The 25,046-nt window shown below is 55.3% G+C and overlaps 8 protein-coding genes across 8 annotated transcripts; 2 read left to right on the forward strand and 6 right to left on the reverse strand.

Annotated features, from left to right (window-relative positions):
- Positions 1 to 2,117, reverse strand: CDEST_00178 (Putative phosducin, Thioredoxin-like superfamily). The gene is made up of 3 exons (XM_062916337.1): positions 1,432 to 2,117; positions 499 to 1,323; positions 1 to 432 (listed from the first exon to the last, which is right to left on the reverse strand). The coding sequence occupies exons 2-3, from the start codon at positions 1,126 to 1,128 to the stop codon at positions 184 to 186; spliced, it is 879 nt and encodes a 292-aa protein (XP_062772388.1). The 5' UTR covers positions 1,129 to 1,323; positions 1,432 to 2,117; the 3' UTR covers positions 1 to 183.
- Positions 2,118 to 4,403: 2,286 nt separating this feature from the next.
- Positions 4,404 to 4,611, forward strand: CDEST_00179 (uncharacterized protein; the record flags this gene model as incomplete). The annotated part of the gene is given in 2 exon segments (XM_062916338.1): positions 4,404 to 4,520; positions 4,531 to 4,611. The coding sequence occupies 2 exon segments, from the start codon at positions 4,404 to 4,406 to the stop codon at positions 4,609 to 4,611; spliced, it is 198 nt and encodes a 65-aa protein (XP_062772389.1).
- A 1,842-nt stretch (positions 4,612 to 6,453) lies between these two features.
- Positions 6,454 to 10,554, reverse strand: CDEST_00180 (Putative G-protein, beta subunit). The gene is made up of 6 exons (XM_062916339.1): positions 9,768 to 10,554; positions 8,978 to 9,474; positions 8,158 to 8,876; positions 8,003 to 8,092; positions 7,826 to 7,945; positions 6,454 to 7,762 (listed from the first exon to the last, which is right to left on the reverse strand). Exons 2-6 carry the CDS (start codon positions 9,105 to 9,107, stop codon positions 7,742 to 7,744), a joined length of 1,080 nt encoding a protein of 359 aa, XP_062772390.1. The 5' UTR covers positions 9,108 to 9,474; positions 9,768 to 10,554; the 3' UTR covers positions 6,454 to 7,741.
- Positions 10,555 to 13,184: 2,630 nt separating this feature from the next.
- Positions 13,185 to 13,637, forward strand: CDEST_00181 (uncharacterized protein; the record flags this gene model as incomplete). The annotated part of the gene is made up of 1 exon (XM_062916340.1): positions 13,185 to 13,637. One exon carries the CDS (start codon positions 13,185 to 13,187, stop codon positions 13,635 to 13,637), a length of 453 nt encoding a protein of 150 aa, XP_062772391.1.
- Positions 13,638 to 17,834: 4,197 nt separating this feature from the next.
- Positions 17,835 to 20,061, reverse strand: CDEST_00182 (Putative adenosine deaminase domain, adenosine/adenine deaminase, metal-dependent hydrolase). Its single transcript, XM_062916341.1, has 4 exons — positions 19,475 to 20,061; positions 19,256 to 19,395; positions 18,460 to 19,168; positions 17,835 to 18,322 (listed from the first exon to the last, which is right to left on the reverse strand). The coding sequence occupies exons 1-4, from the start codon at positions 19,526 to 19,528 to the stop codon at positions 18,131 to 18,133; spliced, it is 1,095 nt and encodes a 364-aa protein (XP_062772392.1). The 5' UTR covers positions 19,529 to 20,061; the 3' UTR covers positions 17,835 to 18,130.
- A 451-nt stretch (positions 20,062 to 20,512) lies between these two features.
- On the reverse strand, positions 20,513 to 21,351 carry CDEST_00183 (uncharacterized protein). The gene has a single exon (XM_062916342.1). It carries the CDS (start codon positions 21,329 to 21,331, stop codon positions 20,801 to 20,803), a length of 531 nt encoding a protein of 176 aa, XP_062772393.1. The 5' UTR covers positions 21,332 to 21,351; the 3' UTR covers positions 20,513 to 20,800.
- A 20-nt stretch (positions 21,352 to 21,371) lies between these two features.
- On the reverse strand, positions 21,372 to 22,335 carry CDEST_00184 (Putative mitochondrial import receptor subunit Tom22; the record flags this gene model as incomplete). The annotated part of the gene is made up of 2 exons (XM_062916343.1): positions 21,372 to 21,754; positions 21,870 to 22,335. 2 exons carry the CDS (start codon positions 22,333 to 22,335, stop codon positions 21,372 to 21,374), a joined length of 849 nt encoding a protein of 282 aa, XP_062772394.1.
- A 173-nt stretch (positions 22,336 to 22,508) lies between these two features.
- On the reverse strand, positions 22,509 to 24,755 carry CDEST_00185 (Putative major facilitator superfamily, MFS transporter superfamily). The gene is made up of 3 exons (XM_062916344.1): positions 24,352 to 24,755; positions 23,818 to 24,290; positions 22,509 to 23,643 (listed from the first exon to the last, which is right to left on the reverse strand). The coding sequence occupies exons 1-3, from the start codon at positions 24,602 to 24,604 to the stop codon at positions 22,945 to 22,947; spliced, it is 1,425 nt and encodes a 474-aa protein (XP_062772395.1). The 5' UTR covers positions 24,605 to 24,755; the 3' UTR covers positions 22,509 to 22,944.
- Positions 24,756 to 25,046: the final 291 nt, after the last annotated feature.

A 25,046-nucleotide genomic window follows, 5' to 3' on the forward strand; every position in this document is an offset into this window, starting at 1 on the left:
AAGAACCGAGCGATGCAGAGGGCCGCCCAAGGAAAGAAATGAAGATGGAAGGGGAAAAGATAAGAGGGGATGTCGTCGTGCTCGCAATGCATGACCCGCTGCAAATGGGGGTATCGTAACAGAAGAGATGAGGTGGATGTTGTTTGCCTTTGTTTTGTGCTGATTGCGTCGTGTTCTTGTGACTCATAGGATGTCGTGTTTGTGGAAAAGACGTGCTAGCGTGTCGGTGCCAAACATCTCGTCGTCAGGGATCATTTCGATGAGACCGGTCAAGTTAGCAATCATGTCGCCCTGGTTACGGTACGCCAAGATTGCCGGTACAGCAGCGTTATCAAACTCGATGTCGAGGTAGTGCACCTTGACAAAATGTACTGTTGAATGTTGCGAAACGAGCGGCATCATGGCGTGCTCTATCGTCGCAGATACATCACACTGTGAATTTACCGTCAGCACCAGCGCATCCACGAGCACGAATTGATGATAATGGATGGAGCTTACATCTGGGTCATAGACGAAAACGACGACGATGGTGTCCCGTGCGACCTTCTCAATTGCATCCAGGTAACCCAAGGCGTCCACGACGTCTAGGCGTCCGTAGATCCGCACACTAGGACTTGTTCTGCGGTTTCTGATAACCTTGTTGGACTCGCTCTCGAGTTCTCTCCGGCGGCTCTCGCGCCATTGCTGCATAAAGCTGTCGTCCGAGTCGCTGCCGTTGCCCTCGTCTGTCTCGCTCTCGCTCTTGTGTGATGGGTGGGATTGAGAGTTGAGGCCGTCCAGGCCAAAGATGGAGCGGCGCACCGTTGTGCGCGCGCGGTTCATGAAGGAGGTCTTGCGGGCGTTCTCGTAGTTGCGGGCATCGGCGATGACGCCCTTAACACCAGTCGTGCGACCTGCGTCGAAGCTGGCCGGGGGCAGCTTCAGGCCGGGGCCGGTCTGGCCAAGAGTGGGCATGCGCATGGCGGCGTCTATTTGGGAGTTGCGGTAGGACTCGTCCTCGTCCAGGTCGAGGCTTTCTTGTTCGCGGTGGTCGTAGTCGCGATCCTCGGGGTGTGTCCTGATGTCGTCACGAGTGTTTGCGGCTAGAAGCGCGTTGAATTCTTCCTGGGCTGGGGTAGGGTTCGACATCGTGGGCTGCGAGCGGGCGCGGGGGTGGAAAGGAGCTTGATTTATGTATGGGACGATTAACGGACGAGCAGGCAGGCGTGTGGTCAAAAGGAGATGGTAGGGGGTAAAGGAGTAAACAAGCAAGTCGGTTGCGAGGTGCCAATCGTGCGACCTTGGAGGGGTGGAAGGGTGTGCCCGGTTGATCTGGCAGGGCGTCTAAAGTAGGAGGAACAACTTAGCAAGTAAGTCAGAAAGGAGCAAGGACAGGACAGGTGAGGACCGGGCGACGGGTTACTGTGGGAGGCGAAGCTGAGGGGACGTTACTCTGAGTGTGTGTGTGTGTGAGGATGAATCGGAAGGATGGTGGTCCTTCGATGGAATTTCTCGAAGCAGTGGAGACGCAGCCAGGGGTAAACCTTTCTGTTTGGAGACGACGCGGTGAAGGCCGGGCTCCCGCGGATGCAAGTGGACAGAACGTAGAACAGACTGGCGCAATGCGTGAGTGGTGTACCTGTATGAGAAGAGGACGAAGAGGGGCCCGAGTGTCGAGGATTGAGGGTCGAGAGCGAAGCCCCTGGGTTGCGTCAGGCCGTTTCAGAAGTGGTGGAGGCGGGCGCGCGGTCACGAGCGAACAGGCACAGGGGGGGATGGTAGCGACGACGAAAAGGAGAGGTTGACTGGGCTCGTAAAGGTGGATAGTGTGTACCTAACTACCTTGAGGGAAAAGAGAATGAAGGAGAGAAAGTAAAATAAAACAAAAGTAAATAAATAAAAAGTGGTGGTGGAGAGGACAGATCTGAGTCCTAGTTGCGGGAAAGAGGCATGTGGTCCGGCTTGTTGAGACGACAATGTCTGGGTTTGATGGTTGCTTGCGGGCGTGGGGTAGTATTAAATTGGCGGCGAGGCCGGACAACTCACCACGTCAGCCTTGCTTGCGTGCCTGGATGCTTGTCTGTCTCTAGATGGAATGGAAGGCGAGTCGTCGAGTCACCTTGTCAAGATACCAATGCCGAAGGGTGGACGTGCAGGTGGCGGAGGTGAGATACCACACAGGCCAGCCACAGACCATGGATGAGAGAGCACTGAGGATGGAACGGTAGGAGAGAGAAGAAGGAAAAAACCGGGGCTATGGATATCGGGGTCAGGACAGGGAAGGGAAAGGAAGGGACGGTCATGGCCGTTGAAATACCCCGTGCCTTCACGACCTCAGTTAACGGCGTATTCAGTAACAGGTAGGTACGGTAAGGAAGGTCTGTACAGTAAGTAGGGGTCCTCTGTACAGTGTCTACCTAGGTAGGGCATGATCACCGCAAGATTTGCCGCTTTCGGCTTTGCCTTTTCTGTGAGTATTTATGACAGCTTTTTGAAGCCTTTTGGTTGATTGATCCTTGCGTATGGTTCGCAAATCAATAGTCAGGATGGATTCTTCCTCAATGAGCCTCCTGCCCCAACCAAACTCTGGTGTGAATGAAGATGGAGATTCGGTACAATTAAACATCAGAACAGGGAACCTGCCGACGGCCACACCACCACCACCATCCTCCAGAGTTATTCTGCCCGCGTGGCCCTGCCGGGATCTACGTGCTTGTCAGCTGCTATAGTTGTCGGCGGTGGTGGTTGGTGTCGTTGCTGTTCGTATTCCTGTCGCAGTTCCTGTTCTTTTTGTTGTTGTTCCTGTGGGCCGGGACCGTTCAATCCGTCCCTCCCGAATTCCTCTCCCACTTCTTCCCGCTTTCCGTTGCTATCCACTTTTGTCCAATCAATCATCGCAAGCATGTATACTCTGTACCCGACCTAGAACTAGCTAGGTACCGCAGAGTCCGGGACCTTGCAGACGGGATGCACGCTGCAGGTCGGTGAGTTGGCTGAGCCTCTTTCTCCTTCCTCCCCCCTGCTGCCCGTCGGAGACTCATCATGCAAATCACTGTCGAATACTGCAGCCCCGGTCACAAGGGTCCACGTTGAAGCTGGGCCAAGACACGACGAGTTGCGAACAAACACCACCGGCCTGCTCGCACCTATCGGTGTTGTGTGCTGTTGAGGCCATGCAATCCGAGGTCCGTATACTTTGGGCCGACAACCATGAAGACGGGGGCTGCTACGATTGCCTTTCATCTACACTGCAACTCTGCTTGCTGTTCACTCTACAGTCTAAACTGTCTGTATTCGTACGCCCTTTCCTACCCGTTACTTGCATGCTTTCTATGGGGGGTCGGAATACTGTCGCCAACCGAAAGTCTCTCGCTTTTCTCCTCCAAGCTCCGCACTTTACCTTGCTCGAGGCAGTGCGGCTTGCTGATTTTGCTCGTGCTTGCTCAGACCTCAGGCAATCAATATAACCTGGCAGGTCGGCTGGCTTGGCTACTTAAGTAGGTGTTATGTACGGACACTCAGAACGGCTGGCCGCCCTACCAGGCCAGTGCGGGAGGGTCCCTGCATCGCGTACCTTACCTAGGTAGGTAGGTACCTTAGACCTACCTACACATGCCTACACATGCGCATGCCTAATCATAAACTCGGAGAAAAGTGCGGACAACATGTCCAGCCATACATTCGTACGTTACCACGAATATACAATACGGGCAATGCTTGCAATCTGCTCTCCTTCCGCCGTAGTCAGCAGGACTTCCTACTCTACCTCTTGCAATCAACGCACGCTCAACGGGATGCTGGCCGCGCGAAGCTGCTCCAAATCCATTACCAGGACCAGACGGTATGTCCGAGCCGGCATTGGGAGGGCCTTGCAACAACGAGGAAGATGCCTCGGGCCTGACGCAAATCGCGACACTACCAGTGGCATGGCGGCATGGCAAGCCGGCGTAGCGGCACCGCTCACATCCCAACATCCATTTCCCCAAAACATTCAGTCCCGAAACATAGGACGGCTGTCTCGCCATGGGCCCCAGAAGATCTCCGACAATGACATTCGCTTCTCAGCATAGTTAGGCCCCGTTTGATCGTCTGAAGGCTCCCTTTTGGTCTGCTTGCTTGCTTGCTTGCTGGTCGAATCTTTAGGGGACTGGGGTTTGGTCACGACATCGTGTGGCCGCCCTCGTCGATGCATTGTCTATGCGGATGAAGGGCCTAGAACAATCGTGTTAGTCCACTATTCATCCGGGGTGTTTACATAGAGCCACGAGGCCACTTCGGATTATCTTTGTTATACTCTGTAGTTTGGCGCTCATTCGATCCTCACTCGCAGGGCCGACAACTCCACTTCAGCCATCCTTCAGAGCGTCCAATCGCTGCTCCAATGGGTTGGCTGACAACAGTCCTGCGTCTTCGAATCCATCAACATGCACTCCCGTACCCCTTCAAGCGGACATCTCTTCGATATTTCAACCAAGGACGACCCCACCGACTCGGCTACAATCTTCCGCGGACCACTCCTCGTCGACCGCACCCCATTCCTGGTATGAGAAGGCCCACGAGGGCATCGGCAGGGACAAAACTCCCGCCGAGACCGTTATTCTGCATCAGAACAGTTTCGCGCATGCCGACTAGATAGTCTACCCCGAACCACCCATGTATTGTGTCGAAGCCTTCGTTTCATGGTTTTGTCTCACATGACAAGGCTCATACAGCGATAAAGAAATAAGTCTACCCGGGGCGAGCAAGATAGAAGACGAAGCTTCCTAATTTGCCATGTCACGTAGAGAGCCCCTGGCTCGACTGCCTGTTTATTTGGAATTTGACAGTTGACCAGGTCCGTCGAATTCACTTACCAATGGCCTCAAAATCCGCCACCAGCAACCCGCCAGTCAGGCCAGACCACCTAGTCACTATCTACCACATCATTCAAACGCCATGATAGACGATGTGCCCAGCAACCGGCCTGCCGTCCACTTGCATCGCCTTACACACATTCAGTGCGTTCTTCGCCCTAGCTGCCTCGAGCAGAATTAAGCAACGGCGCGCGCACCCTAGCGCCATATCGCACCTTGCCAGTAAATGGCTATCTCGCTTACCAACCGCAATATATCCAGATCATCGTACATCTGAAGGTCTCACTGTACTTGAGGACGTTTGCGTCCGGCCCACATAACACGATTCCCGTTCACGAGACCCTCCTCGCAAAGTTATGTCAAGCAAGCCCACCCCCTCCCCACGACTATCATGCATCTCCCCAGCCGTGTGAGAGGAAGACACCGACGACATTAATTCCATCAGCAGAGTTATTGACATCTGTCTCCTTCCCCCAACGAGGCTTTGTATGTGCCGGGTTCACGGCGTCCATGACCGCATCTAGCTCTCAAATCACACATAACCCAAGACTCACGGCGCCAGCCCAGACAAGTTCCTTCCCCCATCATTCTCGACCAACAACTCTCCGAAGGCCTTGTCGTTGTTTACCTCAAGATCACGCCAAAGCTTAGCCGAATGATCTGCAATGTCAGGACTTGACTCCCTAGATCCATAGTCACTCTCGCAACTGCGGCCGTCCCGGGCCGAGCAACACACTTCAACGAAACTCGTCTGTGCTGCTGAACCGAAGACAGATCGTCGTCTCCCACAAACCATCACAGGATTCGAGAAGCTCTTGGATGATGCCACCTGCGGAGCAGACAAGCAACGGCCGGAACGGTCTTTAGAGACCAACGTGGATATGACATGATCTATTTCTCGCACCTGCCTCCCTCGAAGCTACGAAGACCCTACCTGCAGGGTACAAGCCCATCACGTCTTCCTCTCACGTAGCCATGGAAACCCAACTGCAGCTCTGTACTTCCGAGACGGAGGGCGATGGCGTGGTCGAGAACCCGGAGTGGCCCGTTCTTCTTTTCACGTGGCAGTCGGGAACACGGCACGGAACAGACGAACTTCAGACCCATGGCTCAACCGCCCTCCATTTCCGTCAACTAGAAACGCCGTGAGCGATAAGCTTTTACTTCTCGCTTGTTGCCGTAGTTCTGCACCCTGCCCCCTGCACTCCGCCCCCTGCACCCCCAGGAATCCATCTGCCAGACACATCCCCCTCCCCGTTTACAAAGACCTGGGCCTCGATAGGCAGGTGCGGTTGACGCCGTCAATGAGGCTCGGCCGCCAGTTGCCTGCCCGAGGTTTGCCATGCTTGAGTATCGCTTCCCAGCGTTGTCACCCCGAGGGAAGGATAGACGTAAGAAAACGGGGCCTCCAGTAACTATCATTCGCATAACCCACACCTTTCCCGTCCCATTGGTAAAAACCTGTCCTCGCAGTGTGTTAGAAACCTGGCTTTGTCTCTAGTGTCTCCCCGGCCGGTCCGGGTTCTCGGCCTACTGGCGCTGGACGCGAGGCTATCGAGCCATTGTTCAGAGATTCGGGTTAGCATGGCGTCAACTCACATGGGTTCGAAGGGTCAAGAGGTTGAACAGAGGATGAACAAGCATTGACCGCGAACTATAATACAGGCAACAAGTAGGTATAAGAGGAAAGGAAGGCTTCAGGCGGGCGTCCACGCGAGAGAGACAAAAAAACATCGTCATCACCTCCATCAACCATTCAACGCATATATCTTCGTTCTTTCAGCGGCCTTGGTCGACGTCTCCCCTTTTCCTCGTGCAACCCACTCTCCCCACATCGTCCGGGATCAACACAATGCCTCCCCGTCCCCGAGGCAATGGAGGCTTTCGTGGCATTTGCCACCTGTTACCGACTCCATTCCACCTGGTTGAGAAAACGACAACTTGCCGCCATAAACAAATCAACCGCCTTCTCCACTAGCCCACTTCTTTTCCTCTTCTCTACCAGTCTCTACCAGGCCAACCGGGCTCACCACAGCTGTACTTCGTCGGTATTCGCGTCGCCTTGGATAATAGGGGCAGGATATGCGGCGCTTTGTCTACCAGAGCCAACACTCCAACGGCGGAATCGAGGAAATAAGGAAACGCGCGATGTGGCGGGCGCACGTGTGATTTTTTTTTTTACGAGGACGAAATTGCGACGAGGGATTTATCGGGCGACGGAAAACCTCTTTTCCATGGTATTAGAAAGAGAAGGAAAAAGGAAGAAAAAAAAACTCCTGCTGCAAGTTTGTATCCATTTCCTCCTTGAGCCGTTTTGCGCGAGGTGAAGTCGGTGTCGGAATCGTGTGCTTGCTTGTCTATGCTTTTGGGGTTGGATTTCGGTAGGGTATCAATATGCCTCGATTCCGTTCCCTCTTTGGCGGTCCTAGTCGTATCCGGATCCGGTCGCAGACGTTGCGGGTGGTGTGAAGTAGGCATGACTCGGGAAAGGCCACATGTGGGAAAACCATCAATGTGTGTTACAGACCGCCCGATCTAACAACAAGGTGCCAGAGCGAGTCCCAGAGAGAAAACTATTGTGCAAAAGATTCGTGAATGATGGGGGTAATGGCTGGCAAGGCAAGAGAAAAAGAGACCCTGTATAGTTCCCACAGCCGCCTATGCTGGTAAAAGGGCGGCTCCAGCTGGGTTGATAGACGATGAAAAGTGAGCTTTGGTATAAGCAGGTGTGTCGTGACTTCGTCCTGAATGCCGCCAGTACTCGCGGATTAAATAAGGGCAGCATCAGGGATTCGAAAATTAAGTTGGCCATAAAACCACTCGACAGAAGATTAAAATGGTTTCGCGCGTACTGGAACTGGTATATCCAGACAGGACTTCGTCGTCGTTGTCGTCGTCGGGCTGATGGCTTAGTATGCCCAGATTTTCAGCTGCAGCAGTGGAAAGTCAGTACAAAATCCGAAAGCAATCAAAGCAGAAGAGATATAACGTACGAGCGAGTCCCATGAACCTGTGCACAAACTGATACCATCGTTGCTAACGCCCAAACAGCTGACTCTGTTCTCGTGGCCGACAAGTGAGCCAACCTTTTCACCACGCGTCACATCCCAAACCTAACGAGAGATTAATCATCGGTCCACTACCGAGCCAGTTATGAAGTAGCAGCATACCTTGCACTCAAAGTCATCGTAACCGGCAAACAATAACCGTCCGGATACCGAGGTTGCCACGGAGGTAATGCCACAAAGAATGGATTCCGACTGTGAGTCGAGAGGTTAGCGATGTCCGGGGGTTGAGGATGAGGTTCGTCGTGGGTCCAACTTACGCCGTAGAGGTTCAGTTCGCGATCGGCACGAATATCGAAGAGGCGGCAGGTTGCGTCGTCAGAGCCGGTGACAAACGAGTGGCCGTCGGGGAAAAACTGGATGGCGTTGATGTCTGACTCGTGGCCAGCGAACGTCTGAACGGCCTTGCCGGCGCGGATATCCCACAGCTTGGCGAAGGCGTCACAGGCACCGGAAATGAATGTGTTGGAATTGGTGGGGTTGAGGCTGATGCTCATCACGTCGCCGAGGTGGTCGGCGAACTCGGTAACCTTTTGGCCCGTTTCAATATCCCATTTCATGCAAGTCATATCACCTGAGGACGTAAGGATGCTCCGGTCGTTGATGAAGCGACAGCATGAAAGGTACCCAGCGTGGCCCGAAAGCTCTCTCGCGACACGGGTCGGTCCCTCCCTTTGCTGATTGAGGTTATAAATCGAGCAAATATTGTCGAGACCGCCACAGGCGACGTAGTTACCGCTGGGGGCGTAGGCGCAGGTCATGACCCACGAGGAACGCAGGGGAATGGCATGGACCTTGTTCGTCGTGTAGGCATCCCAAATGATGAGCTTTCCGTCTTGCGAGGCCGAGACGAGATGTCTTCTGTCGGTGGACCAGTGCATGGCGTAGATCTTGGCCAGATGCCCCTTGAGAGTGCGCTTAGCCTTCATCAGCTGGTTCTTGGGGATCGGCTCGTGGGCCTGCTGGGCGACGGTGCGAACTGCGGGCAAAGAGTGATGGTCAGCATGACGGCTTGGACAGGGGCCCAATTGAGATAGAGACAATGGCAACGAGAAGGAAGACGATGATGGAAGGACTCACGAGTAGTGTCAGCGAGCTCATCCTTCTTCCGCTTGATCCTATCTTTCAGTGTCTCAGCCTCGCGTCGCGCCTGTTGGATGCGCGCCTGCATCGCCTCAGGCGATACATCGTTGGGGCCTTGAGAATTCATCGTCGTGGACTCGCGACCTCGATCAATGGGATGGCGGAGAGAGAGGAGTGGCTGCTGGTGGTGGAGGCGGCGGGTGGTGATGGCGAATGGTGGTAGGCGAGGAGGTCGGATCGGGAGGAGGTAGTGGTCGTCGGTCGTTGGATGAGGGTTGAGGGTTGGAATTGAAATTGAGCGGGAGTCGGTGGAGAGGAGGAAAGAGAGAGGTGTGTGAGTGTGTGTGTGTGTGGTTGTCTAGTTCCAGACGGAAGGGGAATGCAAGCTCCAGGGGGGTTGCTTTGCGCGGACCAGTAAAACAGCAGGGTCGAAAGGAAATGATGGTCGGCCGGGGGTGTTGAATTATGGGAGAGAGTGAGGGTACATGCCGAAGCTGCGATATAACAGTGTGAGATGGAGTACTTGCCGGGGGTTGTCCTTATGCAGAAAACCCAGTGGGCGGGTGGACAGGGCAGGAGGGAACAGGAACAGGAACAGGAACAGGGACAGGAAGAAGATGGGCGGGTGGTGGAGGTGGGTAGTTACCTACAGGAAGGAAGTTACAGTATCCGGCAGGGAATGGATGGTATTAGTGGTGGATGGATTAGCTGGTTGACAATGGCCGAGGATTGGGGTTAGATTGGTGGGACGAGAAGGAGGAAGGAGAGGGAAAAAAGAGAGGCGGACGGGAAACTGGCCAGGACGGGACAGGCCAGAATTAGGACTACAGTATTGAAAAATGCGCCGGGGTGGCGGTGGCCGTGTCGAGCGTGTGTGGATCCTTTTCCCTACCTAGGTACCTTGCCTCTAGGTAGGTACGGATAGATGGTGTTCCTTCACTCTTGTCTTTCAATCCTCTCCACCTGTCTCACAGATCTCTTTCACACACACACACACACACACACACACACCACATCTCTCTCTCCCTCTTTCTCCTTTTCCCTCTCTCTCCTTTTCTCTCTTCTATTCTGCGCCGTCGATTATGGTTCTGCTGGGGATATGCATCTGAATCGAGCTGGTACTACCCCCGGGAGGATGAAGAAGTGATGCGGCTGTCCGTCTGCTCATCTCTGGTGTAGGCCTGGACAGTGATTCGATCGACCGTTCAAGTAGGTACAAGGCAGGGAAGCAGGGCACAGGCGGGCCTGGAGGCCTGCAACCAAGTACCGACAAGGTAAGCTAAGGAGTACATCGTACTTGCGTCGAGGTCAGATGAAGTTACGGAGTCTCTGTACGGTACTACACCCGCATATTCGTAGAAAAGATATGGAGCAAACGACGGGGTGCAGCAGCACGAGAGACGAACGGTCAGAAGCATGAATAGGCGACACGGCACGGATGGGATGCACTCAATGATGAGCGATGGGCGATAAGCAGAGCGACTCTTGGTCGCTGGACCAAAAAGAGAGGAAATGTAGCGCACGCAGTGCATTCGTCCGCAGTCATGGGACATCTCTCGCCCTCCAAAAGCCGCAATAGCTTGACTAGGTATGTATGTACGTAGCTCCAAGGGAAAAGTGGGAGAGAAGTGGGAGTCTAGGACCACGAACCGCCGACGGCAGCTAGCAGAGAAGAGGCCCCAGTTCTTTGTCCCGAGGATGACGAGACGAGAGATGGCCAGGGCGTGTGGTACGGGATGCCGGGGAGGGGCCAACCCAAAAAAGGGGGCGGAGAGAGAAAGAGAGAGGAAGGGAAAATGCTGGCTGGACCGGGGCAGTCCACAGACTTGCGTTGCGATGCCTCGGGGGACAGTAGCCTGAAGCAGCTGAGCTTCAGAATGTCGCCTTCGTCTTTTTTTGTTGATGCCGCTTGCTTCCCCTTCTTCCTCCCCATTCTTCCTTCTTCCTGTCTACATGGGCCCGAGGTCAGACCAACAAAGACACTTTTGGCTGCCGGATAGACTGTCTTGCCGGGCTGGAGTTGCGTTGAGGTGTCTCCAGTGTAGAGTCTCTCTCCCTCTCCCCCTCCCCCCCCCTCTCTTTCTCTCTCTCAAAAAAAAAAGGAACCGAAATGAGTCGGGACGGGCTTTGGCCAGCTGGGAGAGCCTGGTAGGCAGCGCACAACAGTGGCGACTGGAGGAGAGAGGGCAGGATATAGAATGTACCACTGAGTGGCTTACAGGAGGCACGAGATGATTCAAAGACCTCCAGTTAGTCCCGAGACGCGCGCGGTTGTGTGTGTGTGGTTTGTGTTTGTGTTTGTGTGTGGGTGGGTGGGAGTGGACAATCAGAGTCGTGGGATTCTCTGCTGCGCACCCGCACTGTGTACGGAGTAGGTATGTATGCTTTTGTACTAATGCTGAGCGCAGTGTTGTTTGGTGGACAGCGATGATTGCGTAGTGGTATCCATATGTCCAGGACGGATCGATGGAGACGACTGGCGGGAAAGGGGAAGAAGGGTAAGTTCAGACCAGGGGATGAGCCGTGTGTATGTACACAGTATACGCTCACTGATCAAAGTAGCCAGGTAAATGAGTGGATGCGGCGATGCCAACCCAATTAGATGCCACTCAGGAATCTGGTGCGAACCGTTTTGAGCGTGAGCAGGTCATAGTAGCCAAGCCAAGCGGCAGAGTGCGAGCGTCGGTCGAGTGTGTTGCCTAACTGGACCAGGACAATGGGAGAGGATGGATATGAGCCTGCCTGTATCATCCCCCCCAGGGGTTTGTTTTGTTGGTGACACTTGCGTACCATTCATTGCTTTTTTCTACCGACCCTGCCTTAGCAGTGTACGAAATACAAGGGGCTTCCAGTTGCTCGAGGTCCGTACAATGGCGCGAAATGATATGTATCACAAAATAGTCCAAGGGTGGGTGGATTCTGGAACCAGACGTGCGTGAAGTGGAGGGGAGGGGAGGGGAGGGGACCGAGGAGAGGTGGGGGGATCAGGGGGGATGGAGGGGACCCGCTCGGCGAACACTGGCAGGCGAGGAAAGAACCACAACCGCCTGTTCCTGCCGTCGAAAAAGTTTGAGCTCAAGATAGGCAGGTCTACACCTACCTATAGCTGTGTGTGGTTTATAGTTTCCTCCTTATGGTTTTTTTTCTTCTTCTTTTTTGACCACTCGGTCTTTTATCTTCTCCCGTATACCGTCTCCCTCGAGTCCATCCATTCTTGACTGCACTCTAATGCAGCCTCCGTTTCTTATTCCCGACGTCGGCAGGAAAGGTAACAGAAAAACAAGACGTAATCCGAGAACCTTATCCCCCATTCGTCCCGTCCCGTCTCGTCTCCCCTTGGTCCCTTTGTACATTTTCTGGTCGTCCAACGGTAGGTGTTGGGAGTGAGGCAACAATCAACCGAGAGCGAGTTTGGAGTTTGCCCTTTCCTACCTCCATATAGATTTGCCCGACGTAGAAATTGGTTTGGTTTCTTGCGAGGCCGCTCGAACCATCTAGCGACTCGGTTGGGACGTTTGCATCCAGTTGACATGACTTGGAGAAGTAGCAGAGACGACGAGAGTGATAGAGTTGGCCAGGCCGCATTTCGTCTGCCGGCGCGAAGCAGTGCAATACGAAACGATACGACGCGATGCGATGCGATGCGATAGAATCCGACCCATGACAGCCTTGAAAGGCGGGACGTCAACCGCTGACCGACAAAGTCCTATCAGACGCTCGAAAGACGCAGGGTCCAACGTCGCTGAGAGGTCGAGGTATCTGAAGCAGCCAGCGGTGACTAAGTTGGCGTTCCGTGTTCCGTGCACATCTTAGCTACGTATCTGGGCTGGGCCAAGTTGGGCATCGGCTCTTCTGCAACATTGAACATAGCCTCCCACTCATGCGGCACGTTCAATGAACAAACATCGCATCCATCTGTCCAGCTTTTTGGCGCCGAATCTGACATGAGCCTCGCTGGAGTACTTTGTATTGACTTTTGTTACTGCTCCACACATTATGCCTTATCCAACTTGGTACTGTCCTACATTACCTCCTGGCATTCTGCACCATCGTGGTACGGCAACAGCGGCGGCAAACAGTTGTGCTTGAGGCGTTGTTGCCTTTGGGACCAACATGTCTTCTCTCACGACCCGGCCACCAATGCTTCATTTCAAAGTCTCCAAGGCACAGAATACTCTCGGATACCTACCTCCTACATGAGGGTATGTCCATGGCTACAGTGAGCGTACCGTTACTCGGCCGCGACTGTGCAAGGCAAGAGGAGGTACGTACCGCCTTCCAGCAGTGGGGAAACAGGAGCCGCCGCCGCGCACCGGCAGCGCACCCTCCTTTTCTGAGGCTTCTCCTCATTTTCTCAATCCATCCTCCATTCAACTTTCCTTGGCGAAATGCAAGCACAACGCTTGGCAGACTTTCACCTACCGGTGATCACCTCACACCTCGCCTCTACACCACCACCCTCTTCGTACGAACAGAGAGTGCCGTGTCTCAGGGTCCTGGCAAACTGGGTTGCGAGGAGGAACGTTTGACACATGCAAGCTCCGCTGGGTTACCCAACGCCGACGTTCCCCTGGAGCGTTTATCTCGATCACAGACCCAATCATCGCTTGCTCACTCAATCGTATGCCATCAAAGCAAGCACGGGTCAAGCCAATGACAAGAGAGCATGTGCCTCGAATTTCGGAACCTCGAATTTTGGAACCTCGAGCTTCCCGGACGTTGAGGTCCGAGACGATGCCCTTGTGTGTGGCGTTCGCCTTCAATATATGGCCCCTACAGACGTGGCATTTGCGCATCACGTAGCCATAAGTATGATTTCGCATCAAGCCAAGGAACATCGTTGAAGAACCAACTCCGATATAGGTGAGTGGGGAGTTTGAGCCTAGACCGGCTCAAATGTTCGCACACACTGCATCTCACCTGGTATTAGTGCGTACCTTACACTGTGGGGCGGCCTCTTGCTGCATTGCATAAACACGGATTGGATGCAGGTGATTGTAGACCAGTAGGAAGCCGGTTGGCTGACGGCCTCTGCTGAACTTCACCCCCTCCCCCACTGATCTGGTGGTCTGTGCCTTGTTTGTTTCCATGTATTCCCGTCTCGCCTTTTGGCCATCATCGCCTGCCCTGCTCACACCCCCTTCTCCTTCCACCGGCGGAAAGGTGTCGTCCTCATCCTCGTCCCTCACCATCTCGTCAGACCTTTGCAACATTTTCGATTCATCCTCAGCTCTTCTCTCGACTAAAAGACTTCGCTTCAGGCCCTCATCAAAAGTCAGGACGATTTACGGAAGCTTAGAGCCCAGAATCATGAATTTTGCCGGTCAGCTGGGTTCGTGCTACGTTTCGCCTCACCCTGCTTGTCGGTCATGCTTCTGAAGCACCGGGGCAGGCACTGTCCCTCGGCCGGCCAACGCCCGCTCAAGAAGCCTTAACTTCATCTCCAAACGGTCAGCGTTCACGAGCTCAAGGTGACGAGCCGGATGGGCTACCAGGTCGTTCAGAGAAATTATTACATCGTACTTTTTTTTTTCTTTTTTTTTTTTTTTTGCAAGGAAACCATGCGGGCTGAACAAACGCGAGCAGTCCGCAAAAGACTACTTGGCGATGACAGCCTGTTGGAAGCTGGCAGCCTCTTCGGCAAAGCATCCGAAAACCTTGACCCCAAAGGGACCTCCAAAGGCGGGGGGAGGCGGTGGTGGGCTGGTCGTGTCAGCAAGCAAACAACAACCTCTTATATCGAACTCGCTAGGACATGGACGAAGCAAGAAGACGAGCCCCTGGTCCAAGTGCAGCAGGTACAGCCTCTTGTCAGGTCAGCCCAGGAAAGCCCCGAGTGGCAACGTCCATGAATTGGACGAGAGTCTCAGTCTGCCCCTTCCTCCAGCCAGCCACACTGGGCCAGACGTTGGTTTCATTGGCTCAGTTGTAGACTGGGACTGGAACCCCTACGCCTGTGACTCGCGATAGACTGTGAGAAGCCCCAAGTTTACCCCCCTCCCTCTTTCTTCTCCATTCTATGTTCTTACGACAATATCAGCTTTGCCGCCACGCCCTCTTTTGCCCTCGCCGCTTAGCAGGCCCCGTCGCACCCACTGCCATTCTTGCTACCGGGACACCGTGGACTTAGATATGGCATGCCATATCCGACCCCGACGGTTGGCTTGTCATTCGTGCGCATTACACCGAAGCTTCGTTCCGGGATAATGGTTGATTTCTTCGCAGGTCATTTGAGTGGCGGGCGGGCGGGCGGTCTAAGCTCTCGTAGCCCGTGGCCATGTAGCCAGCCGATATCGTCGCAGGCCCCAAACTTCCACCACTACGTCCTTTCGGGGTCCAGATTCAGGCTGCATCTACTGGGTTGGCCTTCTTACGCATGTCGGTGATGGCATCTGGGATAGGGAAAACGGCCGGAACCAGACGGTTTGGATATGCCGCTCGGCAGTATTGCCACTCCCCACACCGAACCGGACGGAATGCATGATAGTTAGAAGGCCCTCGTGTTGGACAAACAACAATGGCCAGCGGCACTCCAACTCGCCCTCCATCAGCCGCCTCGATTTCTGACAATGGCTACCCTGGGTAAGCTTGTGAGATGCCAAGATCGTTTGTATCACCGGGTACCATTCTGGTCTCCGCTACTTAGGTTAGTTCTGCTCCGCGGCTCATTCCTCCTGTCAAGATCACACAAGTTCCATGCACTTGGCGCGAACACGTACTCTGGCATGCCAGTGAACGGTTTTAGGCAGCCGTGCTCCGTCGGATTCCTAAAACGGGCGTTGCTCGCACGCTAGGTCTGCTAAACCAACCGTATCCTTTTGCTAGCGAGGGACGACATAGGGCTGCGACGGATCCCACTGGCACGGGTGTGAGAGTGATCGAGTGTGTGAGTGTGTGAGTGTATGGTCCGTTGGCAGCCCCAAACGGAACCAAAAGCTACATCGAGCCAAACGAGGGGGGAAAAGAAAAGGGGGGGGGGGGGGGGATACTAGTATTAGGCTTCATTAACACACAAGAGGGCTCCAGATGTGCGAAAGCCGGCCGATTGCTACTTCCTACGTTGACGATAGTTTTGATGATCTGTAGACGGCGACGTCACCGGCGAGCAGATCCACTGCCTTGCCCGACTCCGATCCGGATAGTGGGCTTAAATTCTCCGCACGCGGCACATTCAGCACAAACCTACGTGATTACAGATGAGTCCGACGTTACGTCACTCGGATGGTACATCTGAGTGACTACAGAGTACGCTATGAGATACGGAATGGATGACAAATCACACATCCAGCAGCGCGAAGCATCAAAGCTGGGGTACGGTTATCTGATATCTAGACGGGATTATCTTTCGCCGATCACTAATGGACAACATCACACCCTTCCTCGGCTGCCCAGCGGGAAGCACACGGGCTTCCTGAGCTCATGTTCCACTCGGGATTGTGGGGAGAAGCCTCCCGTCTACAGATACAATGTCTTTCACACACACACACACACACACACACACACACACACACACACACACACACACAACTCCCGCAGAATAGTGGCTTATCCCATCGTTATACAGGAAGCGTCTCCTGACATCGAGTTGGCCCGGGTGTTGTTGGCCTCTCTACAGTCAATGCTACATTCTCTGCACCGCTCGCCTCATGCCTATCCGTTTTAAGGTACGACGCCGCGGTTGCCTTGGCCATGGAGTAGGCATCAAGAGCCTCCTCGCCCGCCTGGTGATCCTGTTTCTCCTGAGGTCTGTGTGTCATCTCAACGGCGGACCAAAGACAAGTGTCCTGTCATCATGGCACGCACGTCCCTGCGGTCGATAAACAGCTTGCTCACGCTCGTGAGGACTATCCACCGTTTGCCTTCCACGAGATCTCGAGCATAGTTTAGAGAAGCTCACTAGTCCAAACACCTCGCAGACAGGTGGCCGCTAACTCGATCTGTTCCATCCATGCGCCCCTGGCATACCATCTCCGGCTTAGGGTGGGTGTTTCCGACCTCTGCCCAGTTCCTGACTGTGCGCATCCTGCCTGGGCAGAGTAACGAGCTTGAACCGTCACAACTTGCGGGACCTCGAGCTCGGCCTTTTCTTGACCCACGAATTTGCTGTGGGAGGTAGGAAACGCCGGCCTTCGGTGGAGACCGCTTTGAGTATTAATAGCCGTATTGCCCAACCGGGCACTCGCAATACCTGTCCCTACGCAGGAGGCGAGCAACACCGTCCATGGATTAAGTTTGGGGTCAGGATGTAGAAACCTAAGCGTTGACGCTCACGGAGTGATCACTTGTGGAAACGATTCCAACGAAGCCAGCACACTGGTCGGAGGAGGGTATGAGACATGATTGACGGTTGCCTGACGAAAGCTTGTTCTATGCATGTGGAATGAGACTATAGCAGCTGGCTGCTTTAGTAGTCTGAACAGCCCAATGCGCAAACGGCGTGGCGGTCGCAACAGGAGCGCGCGGCCAGCAAGTACCAATGGAAACAGCATCGAGTTGTTTCCGCTCTCTGTCGTGCATCTTGATGTGATGCCAGTCGCCTTGAAAAACGCACAGCGGCATTAGGGAGGGTCGTCTGCGTAAGAATAATACCATCCGTAAGGCAAACGCTTCGTTGGTCTGATGGGCACGAACCCCCTTCCCACTGTCTGACACACACACACACACACGCTCTCTGTCTCTCTCTCTCTCTCTCCCTTTCACACACATACACACACACTCACCGTGCAGTCAATCTGATGCTTCAGGCCGCTACCAAGGCGTGTCGCTGGGATGGAAGGGGGTGCCTACACCGGCCCAGGAACGCTGGACCGAGGGGGATAGATGAACTCTCTTTGAACTCAGATGCGAAATTTCCGGTCTCGGGGTCGCCAAAAAGCCCAAGTAATGTCGCTAAGTAAAGAAAACGTGCAGCAGGATGCCGCCCGGACGGGGAGGCAGTCCACCGTCAACGCTTAGCTGACGGGAGCGGCAGGCATCTAGAAGGATACGCACGCACTACTCCTTTTTATTATTCCTTTTTTTTCTCTTCCCCTTCCATCCTTCTCTGTTTGCCGGCGGCATGATGGGGCGGGAATCCTGAATGATAGCCAGCTCTCGGTCCTCTTTCGACCCCTCCCTATCCCCCCTCCCCTCCGTCCATTGACCCGGCGCTCAGATCCGCTCGGCCAACGCAGATTTCCACATCACACGCTGGAGACGATGCTTTTCGTCCTCGCCGCCAAAGATGGAATCGATCCCACGACGGGCGAGGGCACATACATCGTCACGGCAGAGCCCGAAATGCTCCGCCACTAGCCTGTACTCGTTGGACAGCGGGCTGCCAAACACGCCGACGTCGTCGGTCTGTTTGCGGCCTGCAGGTTAGCCGCAGCCTTCTCAAACTGAGAACCCTCAACAGCGGACTGGGAAAGGATAACGGAAAGAATGGGAGAGGGAGGGGGGAGGAAACAACAGAACAACAAAACGAGACAGAAACGTACGCCGAGAGATATCATGCTCCCTTCCACGCCCCACCATTCTCCGAAATGATGCGCCTCGAACCCGCCCGAGATCATGCCCGCGTGCACGTTGCAGCTGAGACACAGCTCGAGCCCGATCCTTCGCTCCACAATCTCCCGCTTCACGTCCTCGCCGAGGTGGATGACGTGCCCCAGGCGCTGCGGGCCCCACGACAGGATCTCGGCGAGCTCGCCGGGGGTGCCCGAGCACTCGGCCTCGCCGAAGTGGACCGTGATACCCAGCCCGAGGTCCCTGGCCTCGGCGAAGGCGTCCCGGAAGATGGAGACGTCGTCCTGACCCGGTACGCCGTGTACGCGAGCGGCTGGGTCGCCGCAGAGGTCGACGCCGACGACGCCCCGCTCGCGGAACTGGGCGGCGAGGAGGACGGTCTCGCGGGCCTGCGCAGAGGTGTGGCGGCGATCCACGGAGAGGATCAGGCGCGTGCGCATCATCGTTTCCTGGCCCGCCGGGTGCGTGGCCTCGAAGGCGGCGATGGCCGAGAGGATCGTGGAGACGTAGACAGAGGGAGGCTGTGGGGTCGGTGAGGGGAGAGAGCGCGGGGTGGTGCGGAGCTCGAGGTAGGTCACGCCGTCGGCGTGGAAGTCCTGCAGGACCGAGAGGGTTGCAACGCGGAGGGTCTCGGGATCGGTTATGAGGTTGTAGATGTAGGAAGAGAAAAGGGGGAAGAAGCTAGAATGCGGTCAGGCGGGTTCGGTTGGAAAAGAGGGACAAACGGCGGGGGAGAAAAGAGCGGTACGAGAAGGAAGGGAACAGTACGTGGTGAGATTGTAGTCATGCTTGCCGTCCGGCATCTCGACAAGAGGGTCCGCAAGGTCTGTCTCGCCGGCCTGCCTCTTGCGGACCCAGATGTCGTGGAGGGTGCGCCGGCTTATGCTGCCTGTCAAGTGGGCGTGGAGCTAAGCGGGCGTTAGATAACTAGGTCTTGGTTCCCAAACTCAATGCGCCGGTAGTGTATCTGCAGAAACAACGCCATACCTCGATCTTTGGAAGTGCTCTGAAGTCCATATCTGATACCGGCTTCGAGTCCATCGTGTCCGGGGTCGGGGGAACTGTGCTACTGTATTGGTAGGCGCTTTGGAGGAGACTTCCTGGGAACCTAGACCAAGTTGCGCGTGTTTGCTTTCTCGTCGACTCGATGCCGAATCGATGCCGCGGAATGTTGTGGCGAGGCAACCTGATTTTTGGACGGTGGACGTCCGATCTTCCAGATGCTCGTTTTTGGCCAGGCCTCAAGGGGAGGGTTAAATGGCGCTTGTTTTTCTTCTTCTACAATCTGACCCCCCTCCTTCTTCGTCTTTTTCTATGAGCCCTAGCCTGGACGCAAAAAAGGAGACGGTCTGATGGAAGGCAAGTCCTCTGGATGTTTTGCGACTGATCCCTAATGAACAACCGAAAAAGAAGAAGAAAAAAGCGCGCTTGTCTTACTCTGTTTTCTCGCGGGGAAAGAAGGTTCGTTTCACCCCGGGGAAAGCTGGCGGTGGTGATGCGGTGGCCCCCGTGGCTCCGAGGCGGAGCGGGCCGATGGCGCCGATCCCGGAGCGTCTGGGCGGGCATCACCTTCACCGCGGAAATTGAGACATGTCCGTACTGAGCGCCGGGGAACCCCCCTCCCCGCCCACACACCCCCGGAGAACAAGTACCGAACGATGCAAACGGCTGGATCGGACGAGGAGGGTTGATGATGGCTTTTGAGGGCTTGCGTCGCTGCCCCCCCCCCCCCCCCCCCCCCCCCGAAAGCCGTAAGTGGCAATGCCCGGGCTCGGCAGAAGCGCTGTCACTTTCTCTGCCACGCCCGATGCACCACACCGCGTAGAGTGGTCCTCCAAGCAGCCGGCTGAGAGTTTAAATCTGGCATCGTACCATCAGGCTAGAAGCGCCGTCGCCCGTCTTGGTGAAGAGTCGCCGGGTGTGGCCGGGCCCAATGATGCGCACCCCTCCCCCCTCCCCAAGCATTGAAATGATTGTTTCGACGATGATTCCACTTGTTCTTTGTTCGCATCATCTGATACCGACTTATGAATTCTGAGCCTTCCAAGACACACCTGGACACTGGACTGACGGGTATCCTACGAAACCTTCCATGCTCTAATACTACTGCCGCTGCTGCCGACTCGTCGGATGGGCGCGGAAGTCTTAGGCCCGCACTCCTGTACTCAACGTTCATGGACTGACATATTAAAATAACAGTGAAAAGCAAAACCCTGGTATCCCTCGGGAACATGTTGTGGCCGTCAAATATTTTTGTCGGAGTTTGGCCCTTCGCTTCGAGCCGCTCAAGACTTCTCGGAAACAGCTACCAGGCTAGTCTGTGTCCGCGTCTCGGACGCAATGTTCTGTTGTCCATTCTCCGTCCCAATTGGCGACGGCATGCTCGGTAACGTGTTTCCGCGTCCGGGTACTCCCCGCTCCTGGGGTGTAGTCCGTAGTCGGTAAGCAGAACAGCGCAACAGCCAAGTAGCAGGGAATCACGGCGTGGGAAGCTGCTGGGAACGGGATGGGTATTAGAATTTCATCATGATTGCAAGCGGCCATTCCTATCGCGGCCTCATGAATTCCTATAGTACAAGCACAATGGCAGGGAAACCCCATCCTGCCAACCATCCATGACCGCAATGCAAGCAAAGTTCCGATTGTCGTGGGTGTGTTGTAAAGTGTGAGAGAGTTGTCTTGATATACAGTTCCGAAGCGCAGAGAGAGAGATAAAAAGCAACGCCAATAGTCTGTCCGATACCGAGTTAGGGTGTACGGCGTGTCGTCAGGCCGTTGGGTGCGCGGTTTCGGGGGGAAGTTTTTGGTAAGCTTAGCTTCGTGCTTCCTAGCTTCGCTTTGCATTGTGGTGGTTTTTTTGTTTCCGATTTTGGTGTTTGGTAATTTACAGAGCGGGCTTGGCCTCGGCGCGGTCGAGGGCGAGGCCGATTTGGTCAGCGGTGCTGCCCTCTTGGCTCTCGCCAGCGGCCAGGAGCGCGTCGCCGCCCGCCTCACGCATGCGGAACTCGCGCTCCATGCCCTCAAGCTGCTGGTCCTCGGCCCAACAGGTAGCCAAGGGGACGCCGATCATCAGGGCAGTAGCACAGACGACCCAGACGGTGCGGGAGCTGTAGTACCACGTGTTCTGAACGGCGGAGACGCCGAAGTCAATCTTGTTGCTGATCCAGCCGCGGGTGGTCGGGGGGACAATGTCCTTCAGGGCGTAGATGCGTTCGGCGAAGGACTCGTCACGAGGGTCGTAGTCGCTATCGGCAGAGATCTCGGAGTCTGGGGGTTGTTAGCTAGTTGGTCGTGTGATGTATGCATTACATCAAGAGCTTCGCAACGCGGAACAGCGGGGTTCTCGTGCCCTATGTCTCGACAGCTGGGGGCTCCCACATACCAGTGTCGGTGAAGTCGGCATCATCCTCGATAGGACCGGCCTGGCCGGACTGGAAGTGCTCGTCCTCGACCTCGGTAAGTTGAACCATGATGACTGGGATTTGAGAGCGACGCTCGTTCTTGAGTTGTTGTTCGACTGCGCGTCTAGCGGTCGCAAAAATAGCGATGAGACGGTAGCGGATATAGCCCGGGGGCGTATGGATGCGAAGGTTGAAGCCGACGGGAAGTACGACGAGGAAACCGAGCTCTTGGAGCCGTTCAAGGTTGGCTTGCTGGTGTATGCCGAAGCGGAATGCTTTTTTCCAACCAAAGATGGAGAGGTGACGATGGATCTCGGAGTCAAAGTCGTTATCGAGAAAGTAGCCTTGGTCGTCGAAGAGGGAGTCGTTGGGATGGAGTTGAGCTTGGAAATGGGCTAGGGGAGGTTCAGCAACAGCTGGGCCAGACATGCCAGTTGGAGGACCCATCATGAGAATTTTTGGTAGCTAGCGTAGTTGATGGATGGTCCGAGCGTTGGATATTCGGAAAAAAGCTTATCCGAAAATAGAATGACGTTGGTTTGATGGAGTGACTGTGTGCACAGACCACACCTGGGTGCTTTCATCCAGACCTTCCTTGTCTTCCTGCCTTTCCATGTATCAAAGGAGCTCTCATCCCAAGGACTAAAACGGCATTACATATGCACACACAATGAGAAGAGGACTCTTTTGTGCTCCGTAATGAGAACCACGAGTCTTGAGTTGCTCAGGGAGAGGCAGAAAGTCCGGTTGGGCTATGTTTTTAAAGAGTCTTATGAAGGTTTTAGCTGTTTTCTTCCTTCCACCCTGATGTGGTCCTGCTGCCCCCTTGGATTTTTTCTTTTTACCGGGAAAGAATGCTTAGGTTCTGTCTCAGGGCAAATCCATCTTTTAGTACGTCTGCCTCTGCTACGCGGCCGCTTTTTTCCTCGGCCGGGCCACGAAAGTCTGCTTCTTCACACAAGATTCAGACTTGGGCTCGAATTGCAAGCTTGAAATCTTGCTACCCAAAACCTCTAATTATATACGACCGAACTAGTTCTCCCCCTCCTCCTGTACTTACTCCTTCTTATCTCCGATCCGGGGCAAGCAGAGCCATAGCCCCAGCATAACGCCCAAGAACGCCAGGATAACAGGCTGCAAGACCTGCACGCCCTTGGCCTGCGCCAGCGCGCCGACGGCGAACGGTAGGATCGCGGCGCCACTGCCGCCGAACGCCGCTGCGAACCCGATGGTGCTGACGTGCAGGTGCCTCGGCAGCAGCCTGGTCGCCGCCACGACGACGGCCGGGAAGAAGGGTCCCAGGAAGAAGCCCTGCAGCGCGACGGCGACGGCCGAGACGTAGAACTGCGGCACGAGCCAGAAGACGAGCTCGAGCGCCATCGTGATGGGGATGTAGATGGCGACGGCGAGCTTGACGCCCAGCCGGGGCGTCACGAAGCCCAGCACGATGCGGCCGAGCGTTAGGCCCAGCCAGAAGCCGACAGACGTCATGCCCGAGTCGAAGGGGTTGGCCTTGCGGACCTGGATCATGAACTGCACGATCCAACCGCCCAACGAGACCTCGGTACCGACGTAAGCAAGGAGGAAGAATGCGCTGAGCCACGAGACGCGCGCGTATGGTCGCTTGAAGAGGGCCGTCCTCAGGCCCGTGCCGCTGTCGTTGTTGGAGTGGCTCACCGTCTCGCGGTAGACTGCGCCCGTCTGCGTCCAGAAGGCGGTCGTGCACCAGACAAGTTCGATGACGGCGAGGCCGAGCTGTTTCGTTGTGTCAGTCAGTCTGTCTGCCTGCCTTTCTTGGATCTACAAAGCTGTTTTGGGAGGGAGAGAAAGAAGATCCCTTGGTTTTCTCTCTCTCTCTCTATCCCCTCCTTCCCCCCTCACACCCTCTCATTGTCTTTTTCACACGCATAAATTCCGGGGGATTCTCACCATGACATAGTAAAACGTCCACCACCCCAGGTTGCCCTTGCTGATCATGGTGGTGGCAATGAGCGGGCTGATGACACCGCCGGCGCCGTAGCAGGCGTGCAGGAAGCCGAGGACCTCGCTGGCGTGGCCCATGTTGCCAATGTAGGCGTTCCAGCCGGCGTCGCTCAGGCCGTTGCCGAAGCCCGCGAGGATGAAGACGACGACGAGCGCCGGGTAGGGCGGGTGCTGGGAGATGATGACGTAGGCGACGAGATGGCACATCGAGGCGAGGACGGCGATGCCGCGCTGGCCCCAGCGCAGGTGGATGTGGTTGTTGAGCAGGGCCGAGAGGACGTAGCCGACAAAGGGGGACAAGAAGACGAGGGAGACGACGATGTAGGTCAGGTTGTAGTATGTCTCTAGCTGTGGAGATTGTGAGTAATGGTTTACATGAGTCTCTGGGGCGCTTCGCGACGTACATAGGGAATCAAAGCCTGGTCTCAATGTTAGCTGCCGTCCGAACCGGTATGAGAGGAGGACGGGGGAGACTTACACCGTATGCGGCGTCGTTGGCTCCCGAAACGAGCATGCTCCAGAAGCACGAGAGAACCCTGAACAAGTTGGACCTTGGATGATTCCACCTCTGAACGACGGTGGTCGTCGTCGTGGGTGCCGGGAGCCCGCCGGTGGTGTCGTCGTCGGACCCGAGGCGGTGGCCCTCGGTGTTGAGGAGGCTGCCATCCTTGGGCGTCGGCGGCCGCTCCAAGTTCCGGAGCTGGATCGTCGAGGTTGACGACACTGTCGCCATTGTGGCCTCGCTGCTTGAGGGAGGTGGACTTATGGCGGCTGAGGGGGACGTGCTGGTGGTATTACGGGCGAGGATCGTCTTTTGAATACAATCCCCAGAACTGGAGTACCTTGAGCCGGGATCGCGACTCGTGTTCCGCCCGATCCAAACTTTTTTTTTTGCAGAGACGGGAATGTTAGGACTTTTATATGTAGCAAGCTCTAAAGACTTACAAGGAAGCACGACAAATCAGAGGCTCGACTATGACATGATGTCACGGGCATGTGGGCACGTCCACCCTGCGACCTTCCATGCCCGGGGGGCTCTTCGTTTACCCCAGTTTCCCCAGCCCTTTCTATATATGTAGATCTTTGTTCTGAGACACGCACGCTAGACAATCCCACCGACTACTCAACGGACGGAGAACATTTCGCGCGGACGGAAGCTGTGCTTGCCAGGCATT

This window comes from Colletotrichum destructivum, chromosome 1, assembly GCF_034447905.1.
Source record: "Colletotrichum destructivum chromosome 1, complete sequence".
NCBI lineage: Eukaryota > Fungi > Ascomycota > Sordariomycetes > Glomerellales > Glomerellaceae > Colletotrichum > Colletotrichum destructivum.